Source organism: Phalangium opilio, unplaced genomic scaffold (assembly GCF_054372755.1).
Source record: "Phalangium opilio isolate 3A_F unplaced genomic scaffold, DU_Popi_V2 ptg000209l_1, whole genome shotgun sequence".
Classification (NCBI taxonomy): Eukaryota; Metazoa; Arthropoda; class Arachnida; order Opiliones; family Phalangiidae; genus Phalangium; species Phalangium opilio.
Window position 1 is genome coordinate 2,885,122 of NW_028324217.1, and position 20,576 is coordinate 2,905,697.

Here is a 20,576-nt window from a genome sequence, read left to right on the forward strand (position 1 = left end):
TCGTGCGTAATTAGGCCTAATTTAGGTTATCAAAAACTATAACTGCAAGATTTTTATGGTGGTTTAGAATAGTTAGTTTTGTTTTGAACATTATGGCGCATAGTTAGGCCTAATTTTAAAACGTTTTGGTGGATTTTATGATACTTTGGTGCTTTAGAATTTAGTAGATCTTGAATTATTCAATATTATTGCGCGTATTTAGGCCTAAATTAGGTTATTTTAGACGTCGTGAAAGCATTGTTTTATACTTTGTCCAAAATCTAAAATACCTGCCAGCCATAATCGACTCTAGTCAATACTTTCTTGCACAAAATAAAAGAGCAAAAGTAAAAAAAGTGAGAAAAAGAAACCTCTAACGATCGCACATTTGAAGCTCTTATCACGGTCAACTAATTCTCTATAGGTCTATGTCTACTTTTGTTGATATTGATCCTTTTAAGCACCATAGAGGGTTTAGAAAAAAAAGAAAGGTTTTTTTCTCTCTCTTAACAAGCTCGTCGTTAAAAACAATCCACCCTCTTCAAGTCTCGAGTCTTCAATCTTCAAACGTCGCGTAATAAGAAAAACAACAAGAATCCGAACAGCTACCCACCTATAATTACTTTAGTGTCTGTCTTATTGGTTAGGGGGCGTTCATCTCGACTTTTGCTTTTCTTATAATCTCCCTAAGACTATTTTTAGACCAAGATAACCCGAGATTGAGGTGAAATGTCAGTACTAACAGAAGCAGGGAGTCTTGTTTGTGAAAGTAGATTCATTTTTGCTGATGCTAAGCCTTGGTCTTTGGTATGATTTGATTTTAACTCGAAAAAATACCAAGACCATGATGAGATATTTTTAATATGAACTGTCAGTAAGTGCAAAAGCAGGGGTTATGTTTGTCAAAGCAGCTTCGTTTCTGCCTTGGTCTTTGGTATTAATTTAAATCGAAAAAAGATTCATCTTTCAACACTTACAAACGAACTTAAATGGTTTGGTTTTGGAACTAGCTATATCTTTATATGGCAATCACAGCTCGAGTTCCCATTGGTTGATTTTTATTTTTAAAGGTATACTTGAAGGTACTTTGGTGTGTATTTTTATCTGAAACTAGTAATATATAAATTGTAAAAATTAAACTTTTGAGTTAAATGGACTTAATCAGAGCGTTTAAGTACTCTTTTAAGAATGGCTCTAGCAGCGCAAGCCACTTGAGATATTGTATAGTGTTTTGAGGTCAATATTTAACCTCAAGGTCTTAAAGGGAAGTTCAGTTTAAGACAACATTGGTATATAAAATGAAGGTACACTTTGAGAAGTCAAAAGGTGCTTGCTAGTAATTTAAGTTGAAGCTTGCCATCTGTTGCTTCTTTTATAAGCGAGCTTAATGCTTCTATTTCTTCAGGCGTGAATTCTATAAATGTATTTGTACAAGAGACGAAAAAAAAACATCGTAAGGTTTTGATCAAACTCCTAAAATTTCTGTCAAATATTAACAGGTTCAGCTTCTTGGATTTGTTTCTTGGAAGGTTTTAGGTTTATTACTGTGATAGTTCAGGCTGTGTGAAAGTTGTTTGCTTTGAAAGGGTTTAACTTAGTCCTAGTCTTAAAAAATTCGAAAACAAAGGTTTAACGAATTCGAAAACAACGGCTTAACGAATTCGAAAACAAAGGCTTAACCAATTCGAAAACAAAGGCTTAACAAATTCAAAAACTATAGGCTTAACGAATTCGAAAACAAAGGCTTAACAATTTCGAAAACTAGGCTTAACAAAATCAAAAACAAAGGCTTAACCAATTCGAAAACAAATTCAAAATTTATGTACTTGAGCCCGTTGTATTCACCGCAACTGGCTTTACTACTATGCTGATCTAAATTGCTACTATTTAAGTGACATTAACTGAAATTTAACAGCTGACAAGGAAAAATGATACTGTAGTTGCGAAAGAAATATTGTTACCTAAATATAGTTTAACAAGACGATCCTCGGGGGTGCTAAGATTTCGTTTAAGATAAACGTTAACGAGAAATCTAAGAACATAATTCAAAGTTGAACGCACCCCAAAAAGAGTACTTGTTCTATTTTGGAGGCTTCTTACTGTGAAAAACATTACTTAAACTGTTATAATGAGGTAATAAATTGTAGCCCTAATGTCACGACCCTAACCCTTGGCCCTTCTCGATATTTTTAAATTATTTCTAATAAAAGATATCATCACTAACACCCAAGATACTAACTAAGCCTTGGCGTTCGAAAATTTCAAGCATTTTTCATATTTTCACCAAGAAGATTCTAACGAGGTTCGGGCTAATGTTAGCACAGGAATTCAATTTAAATAAATGACCCTTAACAGAAATATATATTGTCGAAGTTATCATAATTAATTCCGAATTTGATTAACCAAACTTCAAGTAGTAATGCTAGGTATCCCCTTATAAAATCCATAACGTTATGTTTATCTATTTCTTTTGTCGTCAAAATCTTTTATCACTTCCTGGACTAATATCTGCCTGATTTATTAACGATATTAAAAACAGAAACGTCGTAAATGATGCGTTATACATTGAGGAAAGATACGTGGTTTTGACTGTAAAGATACGGAATGTGTGTGGAATATTTTTACCTGCACAAAGATGATTGGTAGTGCTGCCACTAGACTGCTTAGCCATATAAGTATAATGACTCGTCTGGCTTGACCAATCGTACAGAGATAACGGGATTTCACTGGATGAATAATGGCGTAGTATCTGATTTGAAAAAAAAAATTAAGTCAGGACAAATCAATATAAGAAATTATTTAGGAAAATATCGTTTTCAAAACTCAGTTGGATCAGAGTCTGATGTGTTTAGCACCTTTGGTTTTTTTTAAGATGTTCGAAATATTGATAAGACCAGGGATAGATTTAATTTTAGAAGTAGGAATGGAGAACAGAGTAATATCTGGGCGCGCGTCAAAGTCACGGACCCCCTTCCACGAGAAGGGGGGGTATGAAAGAAGAGGCGGGTCATAGCGAGAGAGGTAAAAAGGAATTACGTATTTTTCGCCGTCCCCGTCAGCAACGTCAGCAAAACGTAGTTTAAGTGAGCAGCCAATAAGATAATTTAAACTTTTCGTTACGTGTTGGAGAGTGAGGCGCGTGGGCTATGAGTTGGACTGAAGTGAATACTAACCGTTCTCCATTCCTACTTCTAAAATTAAATGTATCCCTGATAGGACAGTATTTGAACAACAAAGATGTGTAAGTAAAGATATGGACCAAATTTGGTGCAGGACTGGTAACTTTGAAGCTGTATCTAACGTCTATGTGTTCCACATACCGTCCTATCAATGGTCCATCTTAACCCTAACTCAACCAGACGACACTGCGACCCCTCTCCCTCTTTTGAAACGGTCTATCGAAATGGGTTTCGTTAATTCGCATCATTAATCTAGTTTTTAATTGATGTCCCTAGACTCGAGTACGCCGGGGATATTTGTGTTTTTAGAACTATTTTTGGAATGTTCAACAACTTGGGGAAATTGATGACTCGTGGATTTCTCTCTGGGGTTGTTCTGTGACAAATGGACGCTTGCTTTGGTTTGCTACGATTTAAATCATTTAAGTTGACAGTGACAAATAGGCTTTGAAAAGTATTTTAAAGAAACAATACTGTTGGAGTGTTGGCTGCTTTTCAATATTGTGCCATTTTTTTAAGTATATGTGTTTGTTGATGGTGTTTTGAGTATTTTTTATGTGATTTTAGGTTTTTTGACTGTTTTTTTAGATGTGGCTGTAGGTTCTATCACTATATCTCTTAATGTGGTTGTATATTTTTGAACACTGTTTGATGTGGTTGTAGGCTTTTGAACAGGTTTTCACTGCAATTATATGTTTTTGAACAGTTTTTCACTGGAATTATAGATTTTTGAACACTTTTTCAATACGATTATAGGTTTTTGAACACTTTTTCAATACGATTATAGGTTTTCGAACACTTTTTCAATACGATTATAGGTTTTCGAACACTTTTTCAATACGATTATAGGTTTTCGAACACTTTTTCAATACGATTATAGGTTTTCGAACACTTTTTCAATACGATTATAGGTTTTCGAACACTTTTTCACTGCAATTGTAGGTTTTTCAACAGTTTTTTCAATACGATTGTAAGATATTGAACAGTTTTTCAATACGATTGTAGGTTGTTGAACAGTTTTTCAACCCTATCCCTCGAGTCTTATTAAATAAATAAATAAATACTACTATAGGTTTTGGAACAGTTTTTCAATACTATTATAGGTTTTCGAACAGTTTTTCAATACTATTATAGGTTTTCGAACAGTTTTTCAATACTATTATAGGTTTTCGAACAGTTTTTCAATACTATTATAGGTTTTTGAACACTTTTTCAATACTATTATAGGTTTTTGAACACTTTTTAAATCAAAAACGTACCTCTCAACGCTCATGGCAGTCAGCGTCAAAACGGATGTAATAGCCGAGACGTTTTGAATGTAATGGACAAATTTGCAGCAAAATGCCCCCAACGACCACGTGTATGAGAAAAGTTGAGCGTACTGAAGAGGAAATAAAACAAATCGAAAAAGATTAATGGTCACTTGGAATAGCCAAAAGTGCCAACCAAAACTGCAGTCTAAAGAAAACCGTTTTAAATTGTCCCCCAAGGATTTCTTTGCCAAGTTGAAGTTAATGTGCCGATTCCAAATCCCTCTTTCTATACAACTAACGGTTTTCTTTCGTCTCAACCTTAAATATACCCAAACTTCCCATAAAAATCAATACAAAATGTAAGTATTTCTAGAGTGTTACTAGTAACTATATAGGCTTATCGATTGTATTGAAACTGTGGAGTTTTTTTTTTTGAAAGTTAAAGGACAAGTCTTATGAAACAATCATTTCTTGGAGCGTTCCTTAATCGGCATTGGGGTCAGGTAAAAGGTTATAATATCAATAACTTGACCCGTTTCGATAATCGATAATTAATTGGTTTTAACTAAAACAATTCTGTATCGTAACGAAGTATGATTTTATAGAAATATTTTAATATGTGCTCTGAGATATTATAGGTCAAAGTTCAAAAGTCATCACGCGTATTTGAAGTTATTTAGGTTAGAAATGATCGAGGCAATTAACACTTTCAAATAAATTGATATAAGAATCTGGAAAAAGTAATTGTAAAAAATATTTTACAATTAATTTTTTGGCCTGAGATATGGGGTAGACACATCATTTTTTTAATTTTAAAATTTGACAATAAATACAAGCAAATCCGTCCATAAATAATACTAATAATAGTAATTAAACTAATACTCGATCTGAAACAAAATGCGATTGTGCAAGTAAACTTTGAGACTTGACCTTTCACCTCAATAGAATAGACCAAAGCATTTCTTTACTCTGATTCATGATTCAACACTTGGCACTTGGGCAAGAAGCATTCCTTTGTATAAGTTGTATAAGAGACCAACCAAGATCAGTGGACATAATGGTTTTTCCTTACTTTCTTTTTTGAACTTGGAAATTCGATATTGCACTTTTGCGGTAGGTTATAGCCAGTTTTTTTTTATTTTAAGCGTTAGTCTATACTTTTATCGAACATTTTACGACTTTAAGTTTGAAGTAAAGTGTAAGGCCCATATATTAAGGCTCAAAGTCAGGCAGGAAGGCTTTAAGGCTCCCTTAAGGTATATCGAATTTTATAAGATGGGCCCATAGAATGATGCATAGACCTTAAAAACATCGATATCGGATTTTCGGGTAAGCAGTGTATATCACGTGTACTCTCCCAAATTAATTTATAAACAAAGGAAAAACTAGGCTTAACGGCGATTATTACGAACAAAGGTATATATGAATAATAGAAAGTGCACAGTTAGGCACTGGGAAGGTTAATGAAGGCCTTCAATTTTAGTGTATTCCCAGTATGGTGTTTACGAAACGACGTACACCAATCAAGTCTCGAGTTCTTTCTTTGTGTAGTTTCATTGGTTAGATAGCCAGCTGATCAGTGATTGTTCTACTTTAATTATTACCAGTTATCCTTTGTTAATTTGTCTAAAATAGTCAACCAATTCGGTTAATTCATTTGAATTTTATAGTAAACATTAATTGATCAGGCTGGGAATGAATTAGAATTATTATATTTTAATTTGCTCAATGAGATTTTAATTATAGATTTCGTATAGCGCGCGACACCTGGTGGTGGTAAATGTAATTACACTTTCAGTTTTGCCCATGCGTACCTTTTAATCCCCCTAATATACCACGAGGGGGAGGTAAATATTCCATTCATTCATTGGCTCAGAGGCAATGATTGTGAGTCACGTGATTGTCCTCAACGCTCTCATGACTGTACCTTACTTTCTGTTATCTCTATTTACCTCTGCTATGAATAATACATGTCCCTTTTTATCGCAACGAAATCGATATTGCATAACATTGTTAAACAGTAACTAAAGTTATTCCTGTTTTTAGGAGAATAGTGTACAACAAAAACCCCAATATTTGTGTTTCTTTTATGGTGCTTTTTAAAATGTAAATTTTGCATTCTGTTTTTTTTTTCTTTTAAGCCTTGGTTTAAGTTATGTTTTGAGTCGGAAAGTAGATTAGTTCTAAAAGCTTACTTTGACTGGAACGCAGACCAATATCAGAAGAAGGTCAGCTGTTGCCAGAGATGCCAGAAAGAAATTGCTAATGGTTCTCATGCGTCTATAACGAACGACTGTGAAAATGATCAGACTATTTCCAATTAGACCCAAGATTAGAGTTGTCCCGTATACGATGCTAGTTGGCACAAGGTCCTAGAAATAAACGTGACGTTGGTATGGTCAATTTTGTTTCTTTATCATAAGAACTAAGGCGCATTTATATTTCAACCGTTTTAAATGTCTCGTGAAAACACGGCTTAAATGTAATATTTTCCTTAATTCTAAAGCAAATATCGGCCCCTAACATGCTGGCTAATCCACACCAATTTTACCGTTGCCAAAGGCAGGAACCAATCAGAACTCGTTTCGTTAACAGGAGGGCGGGGTTAAAACTAGCCTCTTTTAGCCCAATAGGCTCCACCCCACGGCTATGGGAGCATCTAGTGGCATTTTTTTAAACTAAACTACAACCGAGACTTGCCTTAACCGCAGATATCTTTTATGAGAAAATGTACAATTATTGTTTTTAAAAATGTGTTAGGGCAAACGTTGCTTTAAAAGGCAAGGTGCAAACAGTAAACTGGTCATCGAACTAACAATGGGTGTTGGGTGACCTTGCCAATATCGGTACTATAATTCTTGCTCCTAAAAATACCACAACAATCTACTGACCCATCCTCAAGAAAACAAAATAAACCTTTTCAAACGTTTCCGTTACAAACTTAAACCCAATATTCAGTATTATTCGGTAACGTTCAATACTGGCCTATAGACCGTTCCATTAATCACAATTGCAAAGAAGAAAAACACACAGGCGGGTTATTTCCTGTCACCAACCAAGAGTCAACGCCAGATGGTGCCACAACACGCGGGAGGCTTGTGTCAACGAAATAACCCCAAGAAGGTGACCTCCCACGTCACACCCCTGTGGCCTCTCCTTCTCTTATAGAATTAATGGAATAGTCTATGTACGAAACAGCCCTAACCCTAGCTAGATAATCATAAAATAGGCTCAGCGATACGTTCACTTAAACTAACCTCGAGAAAAAATGTTCCGAAGGATTCTGGCAAGTCATATTCGTAAATTTCGGAGTTGTTATCCGCCGTATCTTTCGCTTGGTCAATTTCTTCGGACTCTGATAGCTCGTAAATAGCTGGTACGTCCAGTTCGCTTCGGTTTCCTTGGACCAAGGCCCAAGAGTATGATTCACCCATAGTTACGTACTACTACGTAGGCGTTAGACCACTCCTAAAATAAGTACGATGAGCTGAATTGAAACATAAAATAAGAGATACGAAACGAGTTAATGCGGACATCGTAAAAATAATGGTTAGTTTATTGTGGTTAAAAAGAAGAAACGCTCGTATAATTTTACGATTTGCTTTCAGTAACAATCATTCTAAAAGTTGCCATTTTTAGAAACGTTTGAAGTTGAAAGGTTACATTGGATGTTCTATAAAATATTACCAGAAATATATAATACTTCTCTTTGAGAGAAGTGTACCAACACAAAGCGGGGGGGTTTATTGTAACATGATTCTTCCCAACATTTATTATAGCAAGGTTAATTGCTAAACCGACTCATGCACATACGCCATGTAAATAGTTAATTCCTCATCATTACTATCTCCATTAGCGCTGCTTAACTATTTGCCAAGGCACATGCACGCGCTTGTGTGTTAATTAATTTTTGTGCCACGTCAATTAAGACAATCAAGGTTTGTTGGTTAATTATTTGATTGCTGCATTGGGATTCAGTAAATACCAAACAGTTATAGTTAATTCACCCTAGCACGGTGAGCGATAGTTAAAATATACCCATCTTAATTAAGTTTGATGAGCGGGATCGAGCAAATTAACAAAAAGGGTCTGTCTCCCTCGCCTGGCAAGAATCATTCATGTTACATAAATAAAGAATATTAAGAGATGATACAGAGTGGCTTTCACACTTCTTCAGGATTATCCCCTTCTGATATTACGTACAAAGAGTACTTGATGCCCGTATCTGTTACTGGTCGAAATTTGTTCTGTTTACAAAAGAATTATGGCCGAATTTCTTACCGCCAGTTTATTTCTCTTTTAAGGTTTGAACCGATACCTTTTCTCTTCAAATTAATATATTTTCCAAGTTGAAAGGAAAGTCAAGTAACACTCCTTCTTTGCGACACAAACACTTTATTTGCTAAATTTTATATACATGGATATGATTTTACCTAGCTTCGGTTAAATGGACTTAGTTTGTTAAAATACACGTCACGCGTTCATTGCGTGTTCAAATATTAGTTTTATTGAGTTTGGTAAGTGATATACTGGCCTCTGATTGGCTGACCTATATTTTTACGTACATATATGTATATAGTTTATATAAATACATGAGAGTGGTATTATAAACCAAAATAATGAACTTGGGCTAACAATAAACTGCCTTAAAGAAGGAACAATTACAATATTTTATATTACTCCATTGTTTATGACACTTTGACCTTTGAAATACGAGTAAACAGTCTTAATATAAATCAGATTTCTTTCGTGTGATTTAAAAAGTAGATACGTGAGAAGTTCTAGATTCAAAGAAGATTTGAGATCCACAAACAAACAAAGCCACTAATTAACATTTTATCAGCGCATAAGCTACTTTTGTAAATTGTTTTATAGTTAAACACACGTAGCTAAAATTTACCCACGTCAAGACAATCAAGGTTTGTTGGTTAATTGATTGCTGCATGGGGATTTAGTAAATACCAAACAGTTATAGTTAATTCACCCTAGCACGGTGAGCGATAGTTATATACCCATCTTAATTATCCCCTTCTGCTATCACCAGAAGTAATATGAGACTAGAAGTAAAGAGCATTGGTAGTAGATCCTGGCACTAGTGAACAAATTTGAGGATTTTATGCCGCTTCCATAGCGCCTACACTAGAGAGAAAAAATTGGTCGAGTTCCAAAACATTTTCCTACCCCCGTTCCCCTCAACCTAAAGCCGCGGAACACGTACGCGGATGCTTGAATCTAGTTCGGCCGTCTACAGCCGCGTGCGTCTCACGTTTTGGAGGGAAAATTCAGAAACCGCTACCAGAGGGCCAACCGTTGGTGTGTTATCAAGAATATTCACTTTCGCCAAGTGAAAAATTTGCTTAGCTCAGTACTTCTAGTCTCATCTTATTTCTGCTTTTACGTATGAAATGTATTATTGGACGGATCAATATTGTAAAACGGAATAATAAATATTACCATGTCAGATAGACTGTAATAGACACAAAATCCAATCGGAAGGTACACGAGATAAGACATTATGATAAGAAGAGCATCGTCATTCAAATTAAAATCTAGTTTTGCAATGTCCAAGTGCTCAATATCGGGTTTAAACGGTTTGTATCTAGCATTATGCCAACGAATACGCCTGACACTGAAATTAAACAGCACATGGTCTAACATTAAAAACATAATCAAAATAACGGGGGCCAATACTTCAAGTATTACTATGATCGAACTTTCGAAGAATAAAATGGAGAATAAACGGTAATAAAGAGAGTAACAAAGGGTATGTAACATCCATAAGAATTGAGATCGGCCGAAGGTTATTTGCGAGTGTTTCATCAAGTTAACTAAGTCTTCGTGATTTTCAATTATCATATTTTTGCGACGGGTGCAATTGCAATTTGAGCTAAACATTATCATGTCATATTGGACTTGTTTCGTTTGAACATACATCAACGCTATTACGTGCATCAGTACCGTTTGGAACATCAGATCGAGCGCCATAACGAAGTAGTTGAACATCAGGACGATAACAACGACTTTACCCATTACGGCGTTTACAAACATGGACTTCGAATTTAAAAGATAGATACGCGCGGTATGGCAGATTAAATGGTCGTTTGTCGTGAAATTTGAGTAAAATTTAGTGGCAAATGAGAAGCAAATATAGGCTAAAACGCAATCAGAAACAAGGCTTAGGTTTTTACTCACGCCTAAACCAAGTTTCAATGAATTGCAAGTATATCTTTCGCTCAATTTCGTGCAAATTTTCAGAGTTTTAGCTAAGCTCTCACGAAATTCCGGTTTTCTTATTAGGTCACTCGTGAACAGTGCCACGATTACGACTCGACAAGATCGCAAAACGTCCAGTAAAATGACTGAACTGTCATATTTGAAGCGATGTTTCTGAACTGTTTGAAATATGGTGAAAATGCTGATGAAATAGACGACGAACATAGCTAGAAAACTTCGGATGTCATGACTCTCTTCAAGAAACCCCAGAAAACCAAGAAAACTCGAGATGATATTGAGTTTTGACATGCCGCCATTTTTATAATCTCGTAATTGGGGCTCTGTTCGGCATTCCTGGCACAATTCTGGTTGAGAATCTACAATTAATTTTAATCTTATAGACGTTTCAAAGAACTGTGTTTAATCAGGGATAGATTTAATTTTAGAAGTAGGAATGGAGAACGATTAGTATTTACTTCAGTTATTCCTACTCATAGCCCACCCAGTATAGTAAAGAGCCCCTCCCTCCAACACGTAATGTAACGAAAAGTTTAAATTATCTTATTGGCTGCTCACTTAAACTACGTTTTGATGACGTTGCTGACGGGGACGACGAAAAATAATGAAGTAATTCCTTTTTACCTCTGTCGCTATGACCCTCCCGCCTCTTCTTTCATACCCCCCGTCCCGTGGAAGGGTGTCCGGGATTTTGACGCGCGCCCAGATTACTGAAGTAAATACAAACCGTTCTCCATTCCTACTTCTAAAATTAAATCTATTCCTGTTCAAACGAAATTATTCAAAATTCAAAAGTCGTGTTTTAAAATATGGTCTGATGCAGCCTGATAAATAAGGACAAATGTCCACTACCTTGACCAGTTTAAAAATTAAATACTTGGTTTATCTACTGGCCTTGTGGCCATTTATTTAATTATAAATTTTCCAAGATTAATAATTTTGAGTGGCCAATGTCCAGAGTATTTAATGAAAGTGCTTGGGCTCTACTGGTCATGTGGTCAGTTTAAAAATTAAACCCTTGGTTTATCTACTGACCTTGTGGCCATTTATTTAATTATAAATTTTCCAAGATTAACAATTTTAAGTATATGGTCAATGTCCAGAGTATTTAACTAAAGTGCTTGGGCTCTACTGGTCATATGACCAGTTAAAAAGTCCTAATTTATCAGCCTGGTCTAATGTTTGACCATGCACCTTAATTGTAGCAAGTAATATACGATACCTTCATTTTCGTCTTGGTTATCGTTCGCCATTGTTAAACTTAAATTCCTTTTGGTTATAAGTTAGAAATTAAGAATGCAGAATCACGAACCCTACTGCTCAATAATCACGCCGCTTAAAGAATAAAACACAGTCGTGAAATAAAGAATTCCGAGACCGATTTCATACTGTAAAAATTGATTTTCTCGATAAATGAAACCTAGAGTGTGTTTTGGTAAATGCATTTCCGTTGTTTTGAGTGCGTGAAGGTGTTTTGCTTTCTGTACTCAGACCATGTTTATGTTCAATCAGGGATAGATTTAATTTTAGAAGTAGGAATGGAGAACGGAACGGTTAGTATTTACTTGTTATTCCGACTCATAGCCCACCCAGTATAGTATAAAGCCCCTCCCTCCAACACGTAATGTAACGAAAAGTTTAAATTATCTTATTGGCTGCTCACTTAAACTACGTTTTGATGACGTTGCTGACGGGGACGGCGAAAAATAGTGACGTAATTCCTTTTTACCTCTGTCGCTATGACCCGGCCACCTCTTCTTTCATACCCCCCCCCCTCCGTCCCGTGGAAGGGGGTCCGTCCGGGATTTTGACGCGCGCCCAGATATTAATTACTCTGTTCTCCATTCCTACTTCTAAAATTAAATCTATCCCTGCTATGATCATAATTTTTAGTCCTATATTTCCTATAAAAACACATGTTTTTCTCTCCTATATAATCCTATAATTGCTGAAAAAATTAATTCCCATTTTTCCTATAAGGAATTAAATTTTTTGGCTGACCCCCCTGACCTTTAAAAAATAATTTATTATCATAACGTGCAATGAATTTAATCATTTAGCAACGTTTTTTTATTTTAATATTATCAACTAAATAGGCACGCTTTTCTCGAGCCGGGACTCAAGTAGTTTTTCCTTCAAACTCTTACAGCCCTAAAATTTGCATAAGGCCTCTTAAAACATATATTTTTTGGATGTACAAAAATTGACAGAAATGTCAGAAGGCTTATGCCTCGCCCTTAATCCATTGAAGGGTCGCCCTTAATCTATGGAAGCCTTTGGAAGGGCTCACTCTTTAGTTCAAAAATAAGTTAAAATATGCCATAAATATAAGTGGCAAACGAGTAAAAACGTAGATGAAGCAAATTTTTGCAAAGTCCTTTGATCGGAAAATTGCTAAAAGAAGATATACTTAAACCCTGGCTTGACCTGTCAGATAAATTCAAGAAGTTCCTAAGGTAGAAAAAAGAAAATTTTGGTTGACTTTTTCGCTTCATTACATCAAAGTCAGTCCAGTCGAGTAGAGTTGGTATGTAACTTCAAAACAACGTATCTTTAAATAGTTTTTAAGCCCAACTTAAGCGCATTTTGCTTGCAATATAAGATTAGGAATACATACAGGTACTAGGAATTATTGTGTTCCGTGTTTATTTCTATGAATTCGGGTTTGTGGGTATACATACCGGGCTTGAGAACTTACTACACGTCAAGCCAAGGTCATAATTATGATGGCGTCTTTTCTATGTGTTGTTTCATTGGTTGGTAGCAACGCCAGGCGTAAGGTGCAACAGAAAGTGAGATAGATTATTAATTTGATATAGGTAAAATTCGTCATATATATTGATTAGTCTAGCTAGCCCCTCCCACAAAGCGCTGAGAAATTAAAATGGTGGATACACAATGATTCCAAGTAGCTGTATGAATTCCTGATGAGATTGAAATCTGATCGACTCTCTTCTAGCCTCATTTAACTAGTGACCAATGAGTTTTTAAGAGCTAAGACTTTGTTTGAAAAAGTTTAAGCATGCAACGAAGTTTTATTAACTTTTTCGAATAGCTAAAGTTTTGTTGAGATTCTTAAAGTAACTATAATGGCAGTTATTGGTTTCTTTGGGGTTGATTTTGTATGTTTTAGGGGTATATACTGCTGATACTTGATACGTATTTTACGCAATAGAAGCAGTCTTTGAAATCAGAAAGGTTAAAAGGTCAAAAACAAGTTTACTAATTGCTATAGCTCTAGTTTTTGCCACAATTAGAGATTAGAAAGGAACCTAAAATTGCTTATATTTAAAGCAAAGATTTTTGTGATATATTTTGCCCAATAGAAACACTCTTCAACATCAGAAAGGTTAAAGGTCAAAAACAAGTTTGCTCATTTGCTTTGGTTCTCAATTCTGTTTAGGTTTGGAGACAATTAGAAATAAGAAAATACCGGAAATTTGCTTCAAAAAAGGGTTTCTTTGTGATATAAAGAAACACTCTTCGAAATAAGAAAGGTTCAAAGGTTAAAAACGAAGTTTACCAATTCATTTGACTTTCTATTCTGCCTAAGTTTGGTGGCGGCATTTAAAAACTAGAAAATACCGGAAATTTCCTTAAATTAAAACCAAATAAAGGTTTCTTTGATTCTTTGTCACCCAAAATGTGCTGAAAATGTTTTAAAAAATAAAACCTTTTAATGTTTACATAAAATCTAACAAACAAAACATTGAAAACAAGGGTTTCAACTTTTGAAAGTTCTGTTTGATTTGGTAGCCCTACTTTTTTTTATAATTTATTTATTTCCAATGGTTCAAGGTGTCTTTACTAAAGGTTCGTAAATATAAAAGTAACGGTCCAGATGGAGTAAGATTTAAACATCTTTGGGAGTGAGGGAGCTAGATGCAAACAGCTTGGATGAGAAAGATGCGATGGAGTAGAAGTGTATGTAAGGCATTGAAAGTCTCTCAGAGCACCTCGTGCACGCCTTTACCCTTTAATAGGGGATTGTTAAGTGCTGCCACCTAGCGCCATTTCGTACCAGTACAGCCCCTATCAAAACGAATTCGAAACTGAGGATGCTGGGAAGACTTCGTTCGTTGATTGTCCATCAGTAGATGGATAGGGTACAGAGGCTACTAGGTATTATTTAGTTTACAACTCCATCTCATCTCTCCTTCTAGAAAACAGGATATTCCCTTAGAACGACGAAGAAATAGTTTTAAAGCCTTTTTCTATTTGCCAATCTATCTACTTTTTCTTAGAAGATGGGGGTTTTTATTACGACTTTTTCTTATCTATACAAATGCAGAAGGCATCTTCGCTTTTAACACTTTCTGAATTGTAAATTAGGGTCTAGTACTATTATAGTGAAATGAAATTCCTGGCTATGTTGCCGAGAAATGGTTCCACTGGTAATATATATCATAAGTTCATAAGATATGTTCCATCCATAAGTTTGTAAATTCTGGTAACTTAGAAACTGGAGCTTGTAACTTTGAAGTGATTGAAGTAGGGAGGTCATAGATTCAGGGTAAAGCGACATACTCCTGGTGAGTGGGGTGCTGCTGTCAAATTTGGGGACTTAGTAAGTTCAGACTAAATAGGACCTAGATGGAACTTGGTCCTAGCTGCAAAATTAATTAACCACCTGCACCGAGTGTAGTTAGGACTTCAATTGACTCGCTTAATTGTCGTTCTCCTTCTCGAACTACTTATCTCGAGAACTGTAAGTCTCTCAGTTGCATTACGAACTAGTATAGGTAGTGCCATTCATACTTATGGAACATATCTTATGAACGAAATAGGAAGATGACTGCAATACCGCGTGTAGTCAATTCTCGAGTCTATAGCCATAAACCATTCAAATCCAACCTTAATTTTGTCCCTTTTGGTCCCTTGAATGTGGTTAACCTAATGAACTCTTGAATAGTTTAAACCGCAATCAATGAAAAGGGGGTGAAAGTTCAATTAACGTTTACCCTAATTATTCCCTTACGGTCTAATTGTCTAATGGTCATCCAACTTTGATTTATCGCGTTCGGTCACCCGATAAGAATTGACCATCAATTTACCTTAGGTTCGTGGAGATTGAAGGAAGGAAAAAGTACCGGTTGAATACGAACAGTCTTTACTTAAGCTAGACATTTCTTCTTTTGCTTTAGTTGCTGTGCCATGGACTAATAAAACGTGAACCGGAAACGCTAACACTTAATCCCCATGCTTGATCCCTGGTGGTAGTTAACGAAACACTTCAATACACTTGAAGGTCAATTAGTTTTAATTATAGACGAAGACGTTATAATTGGAAGAAACTAATTAACATTTTCTTCGAAACGGATTTCCTTAATTTGCGACAATATGAATTTAAATATTATTTCCTGGTGATAAGGCATTGAATTGATATATTGTTCCATCAGAAGCATTTCTTAATGATAGTGTGTCAGGATCACGTGAAATTTCTCTATCAATTGGCAGAGCTTGCAAATATGTTTGTTTAGGCTTAGGTTTAGGGTTAGGCTTATGTTAGTTTAGGGTTAGGCTTATGTTAGTTTAGGGTTTGGCTTATGTTAGTTTTGGGTTTGGCTTATGTTAGTTTTGGGTTTGGCTTATGTTAGTTTTGGGTTTGGCTTATGTTAGTTTTGGGTTTGGCTTATGTTAGTTTAGGGTTAGGCTTATGTTAGTTTAGGTTAGGCTTATGTTAGTTTAGGGTTAGGCTTATGTTAGTTTAGGGTTTGGCTTATGTTAGTTTAGGGTTTGGCTTATGTTAGTTTTGGGTTTGGCTTATGTTAGTTTTGGGTTTGGCTTATGTTAGTTTTGGGTTTGGCTTATGTTAGTTTTGGGTTTGGCTTATGTTAGTTTTGGGTTTGGCTTATGTTAGTTTTGGGTTAGGCTTATGTTAGTTTTGGGTTAGGCTTATGTTAGTTTTGGGTTAGGCTTATGTTAGTTTTGGGTTAGGCTTATGTTAGTTTTGGGTTAGGCTTATGTTAGTTTTGGGTTAGGTTTAGTTGGGGGTTTGGGTTAGGGCTAGGTCTTCTAGCCTATTTTAAAGATTACTTACTAGTCCAAAAACCAATAAGAGTGACTTCAACATGGAACTAAATTCAAAACCGTTCTGGTTCGGGGACCCGTCCCTATTCCATTAGTTCATGAAAAGGGACCATTCATCCATCCATCCTTTTGGAGTTTCGTACAGTTTTAGTTTGTTACTGTTCGTTTCAAGGAGTGTTAAGACTTAACACAGAAGCGGGAGACAAGTCGGTGATGAGTCCCGTTTCGTTGTTTGATTGCTTTCGGAGACTCACAGCCTTTTTTTCGGTCTTCATTGTGAATAATTCAACGAGGAGGAAATGAGTTTTTCTATAGCGTACGAGACGACGGATAAAAGGCTTAAACCTCAGCCTTGTCTAACTTTGTAAGCAACGCTATTTGAACCAACTAATGAACTACCGTATTAATAATATAAAAACCTCAAAGATTGCTTGGTATTGGGTCAATTTAATTAACTTTTGTGGCTTTGTTTTTTTTTTAAGAGTAAAAAGGGTTTTCACTTATATTGTTAATCAAGAGTTTCGTTATATATTTTGTATTGGATATTGATTTTAATTATTTACTTGAATTCTATTTCTTGTAGCCTGATGTTTCTAGTATCATTGGAAAGGGGAGAAATAGGACTATGACATACTCGAAGGACTTCGCTGTATCGCTTATGGAACCAGAGCTAAAAGTGTCGTGTAAGTAGTCCTATGGAGAGGACGTTTATGAATATTTTCCTTAATTACTCGAGCCCTGATTATTTTAACCTCCAAGTATTAGGTATCGCTAGAAAGAGGAGAAATAGGGCTATAACATACTTAAAGGACTTCCTGAATATCTTATAGAACCAGAGTTAAAAGATATAGTTAATCCTATGGAGAGGACGTTCACGAACATTTTGCTTAATTACTCGGGCCCTGATTATTGTAACCCCCAAATATTAGGTATCGTTGGAAAGAGGAGAAATAGGGCTATAACATACTCAAAGGAAATCCCTGTATATTTTATAGAAACAGAGTTATTATAACACTCCAAAATCGAGGAATGGTAATAGATAGATATAGAAGATTTCTCGAACCCTGATTGATACTGCTAACTATTATAGATGTAGTCATTACTCTATGATTGAGAGTCTGATCTATGATCTAATTAGTCTATTTACGTTATCTAGTCTATCAGAGGTTTAGACCATGCGATGTAGCACCACCTGTAACGGTATATAATCGAGCTATTTATCTTAATGCGACACTTCTCATCGGGCTTTGTAACCAACTACATCATTGTAATTTAATTGACGTACTACACGAGTAGAATAAATACTACTTAATGTTTCATAATACTAACACATATGAAGTTGTAAACTTAGTGGATGATTATTTTACTTATGTTCTTTGTAAGTAACTTCCTGTAAAATAATTGAAAGGAGAGGAAATTCTGGTGAAATCAATCTCTCATTGATTTCGAAAAGATATAAAGACTAAACCGAGCGATTCTTTTTCTTTCTTTCTTTTGTAATGTAAAGATTCACTCAATGAAATTTATCTCTGTAACTTTTGCTTCTTTCTTGTAAGAACTCATAGATATCAGAAATATAGACTTCAATAGACCCTGGTTTCAAAAGTCAGGGGTACTTACAGTACTCGAAATAACTAGTTCGAGAAGGAGAACGACAATTAAGCGAGTCAGTTGAAGTCCTAACTACACTCGGTGGTGGTGGCCAATTAATAATAATAATAATAATAATAATAATAATAATCTAAGCTTTTGCATTCAGGACCAAGTTCCATCTAGGTCTTATCTAGTCTGAACTTACTAAGTTACCCAAATTTGACAGCAGCGCCACCTCACTCACCAGGCGTATGTCGCTTTACCCTGAATCTATGACCTCCCTACTTCAATCACTTCAAAATTACAAGCTCCAGTTTCTAAGTTACCAGAGATTAACAAACGTATGGAACGGAACATATCTTATAAACTTATGATATTTTAAGATTAGGTACTAATTGTACGCGATCAAAGTCGCTGGTAACCGCTAGGTGTGCACCTTAAATCTATATTTATTTCTGCTTTTTATGATTGCACCTTTAAAAACTTTCTTCGGCTTTCTTGTAAGATGAATCGAGAGTTTCAAATGCGATTGAAAAAGTTAAAAAAAGACGTTTTTTTGTGTGTGGGGTGGTGAGATCACCTGGTGGAAATTTAATTGACTGAAGCGGAGTTCTTTATATAAATGTATCGAATTTCTTGTTCAAAGCTCTTTAGAAATAAATGCGGTGTCTTTTTTCAGTAAGAAATTAGATGCATGTATCTTAATCAGTTTGTTCAATTTTAATTGGTTAAATACTTAAAAGTGGTAGATTGTGAATATTTAAAGAAAAAAATTATTATAGTTCAATTTGAACTTATAGTTAATATCGATATAACATAAGTTTATAAGACATGTTCCATAAGTGTGTCACTCGTTAATGAGAGCTTGTCATGAAGTGACGTAGGTGAAACGTCATAGATTCTCGTAAAGCGACGCCTAGTGAGGCCCTGTCAAAGGCTTAGTGCAGACTAAAGAGGAGGATGGACTGCAAAACCGAGTGTAGTCAATTCTCACGTCGTTCTTGAACTAGCTCTCATTAAACCTTTAACATTACGAAGTATGGGTAGTGACATACTTATGGAACATATCTTATAAACTTATGATATAATTATATGTTAATTGCAATTTAAAATTAATATTATTTGTAGTATTAATTATTGTTTAGATTAGAGAATCATTCATTGTGTTTAAAACCAATATTGTTTAAATTAGAGAATTATTTAATGTGTTTAAAATCAATATTGTTTTTATTAGAGAATTATTTAATGTTTTTAAAACCAATATTGTTTTTATTGGAGAATTATTTACTGTGTTTAAAACCAATGTTGTTTAAATTAGAAAACTAATCAATGTGTTTAAAACCAATGTTGTTTAAATTAGAAAACTAATCAATGTGTTTAAAACCAATGTTGTTTAAATTAGAAAACTAATCAATGTGTTTAAAACCAATGTTGTTTATATTGGAGAATTATTCAATGTTTTTAAAACCAATATTGTTTAAATTGGAGAACTAATCAGTGTGTTTAAAACCAATATTGTTTAAACTAGATAATAACTCAATATGTTTAAAAGCATGATTGTTTAGTTTAGATGTTTAATATTAACGAACCAAAATATAATATGTTTTAATTTATTAAAAAAAGTCGCTGTTTTTAATACTTGGTTTATTCGTTAAACTTGTGTTTTCAACTTCAAGTAAGACAAGTGTTAATGTGTAAACATTCAAAAAATAAAACCAACAAACCTTATTTTGTTTAAGAAATGTTTTTTCCCCACATTGAATCACATTCTTTAAAGTATTCTATCTTCTTGTAAATAATCCTCAGCTGGAGTTGCTTGAAATATTCAAAAACCAATGGTAACTCGAACAAAAGTCGTCGTATAGTTAGACCTAACTGTTGTAATCTTATTAACTGAAGATAACCGTTTCATTTTCTGATTTGGAGTCGAAAGCATCACAGAACTGAGCACGCACGATTTTGAGCATGGCGCCACAACTGATTCCAAAGTTCGAAAGGAGTCTCCAAACAAACTCCCAAAACTCTCCGCCAGTGGTCTATTTTAATCGAGTTCGTCCCCTGTTGCGTGTGGCGTCCTCTGGTGGATAAATCACCAAACATTTAAGTTTTCAGGTAAGTTATTAACAATTGTTGCGGTTTAAAAATCAGGGTTTGGTTAACATAATTTAATCTAATTTAAATTATATTTATATTTATACTTCCATCTTGAATAATTTTGAAAAATCGATTGAAAGGTAAGCATAAGTTCATAAGATATATTCCATAAGTTTGTCACTGCATGAGAGCTAGTCATGAAGTGACGTAGTTGAAA

The 20,576-nt window shown here is 34.9% G+C and overlaps 1 protein-coding gene across 1 annotated transcript in view; it reads right to left on the minus strand.

Annotated features, from left to right (window-relative positions):
- Positions 1-20,305, minus strand: part of LOC149618374 (QRFP-like peptide receptor) — a 28,664-nt gene extending 8,359 nt beyond the window's left edge. Inside the window, exons 1-5 of the mRNA XM_089853982.1 lie at positions 19,990-20,305; positions 7,669-7,898; positions 6,607-6,783; positions 4,418-4,539; positions 2,605-2,728 (exon numbers count right to left, since the gene is read on the minus strand). Of these exons, the coding sequence (XP_089710108.1) occupies positions 2,605-2,728; positions 4,418-4,539; positions 6,607-6,783; positions 7,669-7,845 (600 nt within the window). The 5' untranslated portion in view covers positions 7,846-7,898; positions 19,990-20,305. The remainder of the gene's footprint in view (positions 1-2,604; positions 2,729-4,417; positions 4,540-6,606; positions 6,784-7,668; positions 7,899-19,989) is intronic.
- Between the last annotated feature and the right edge of the window lie 271 nt (positions 20,306-20,576).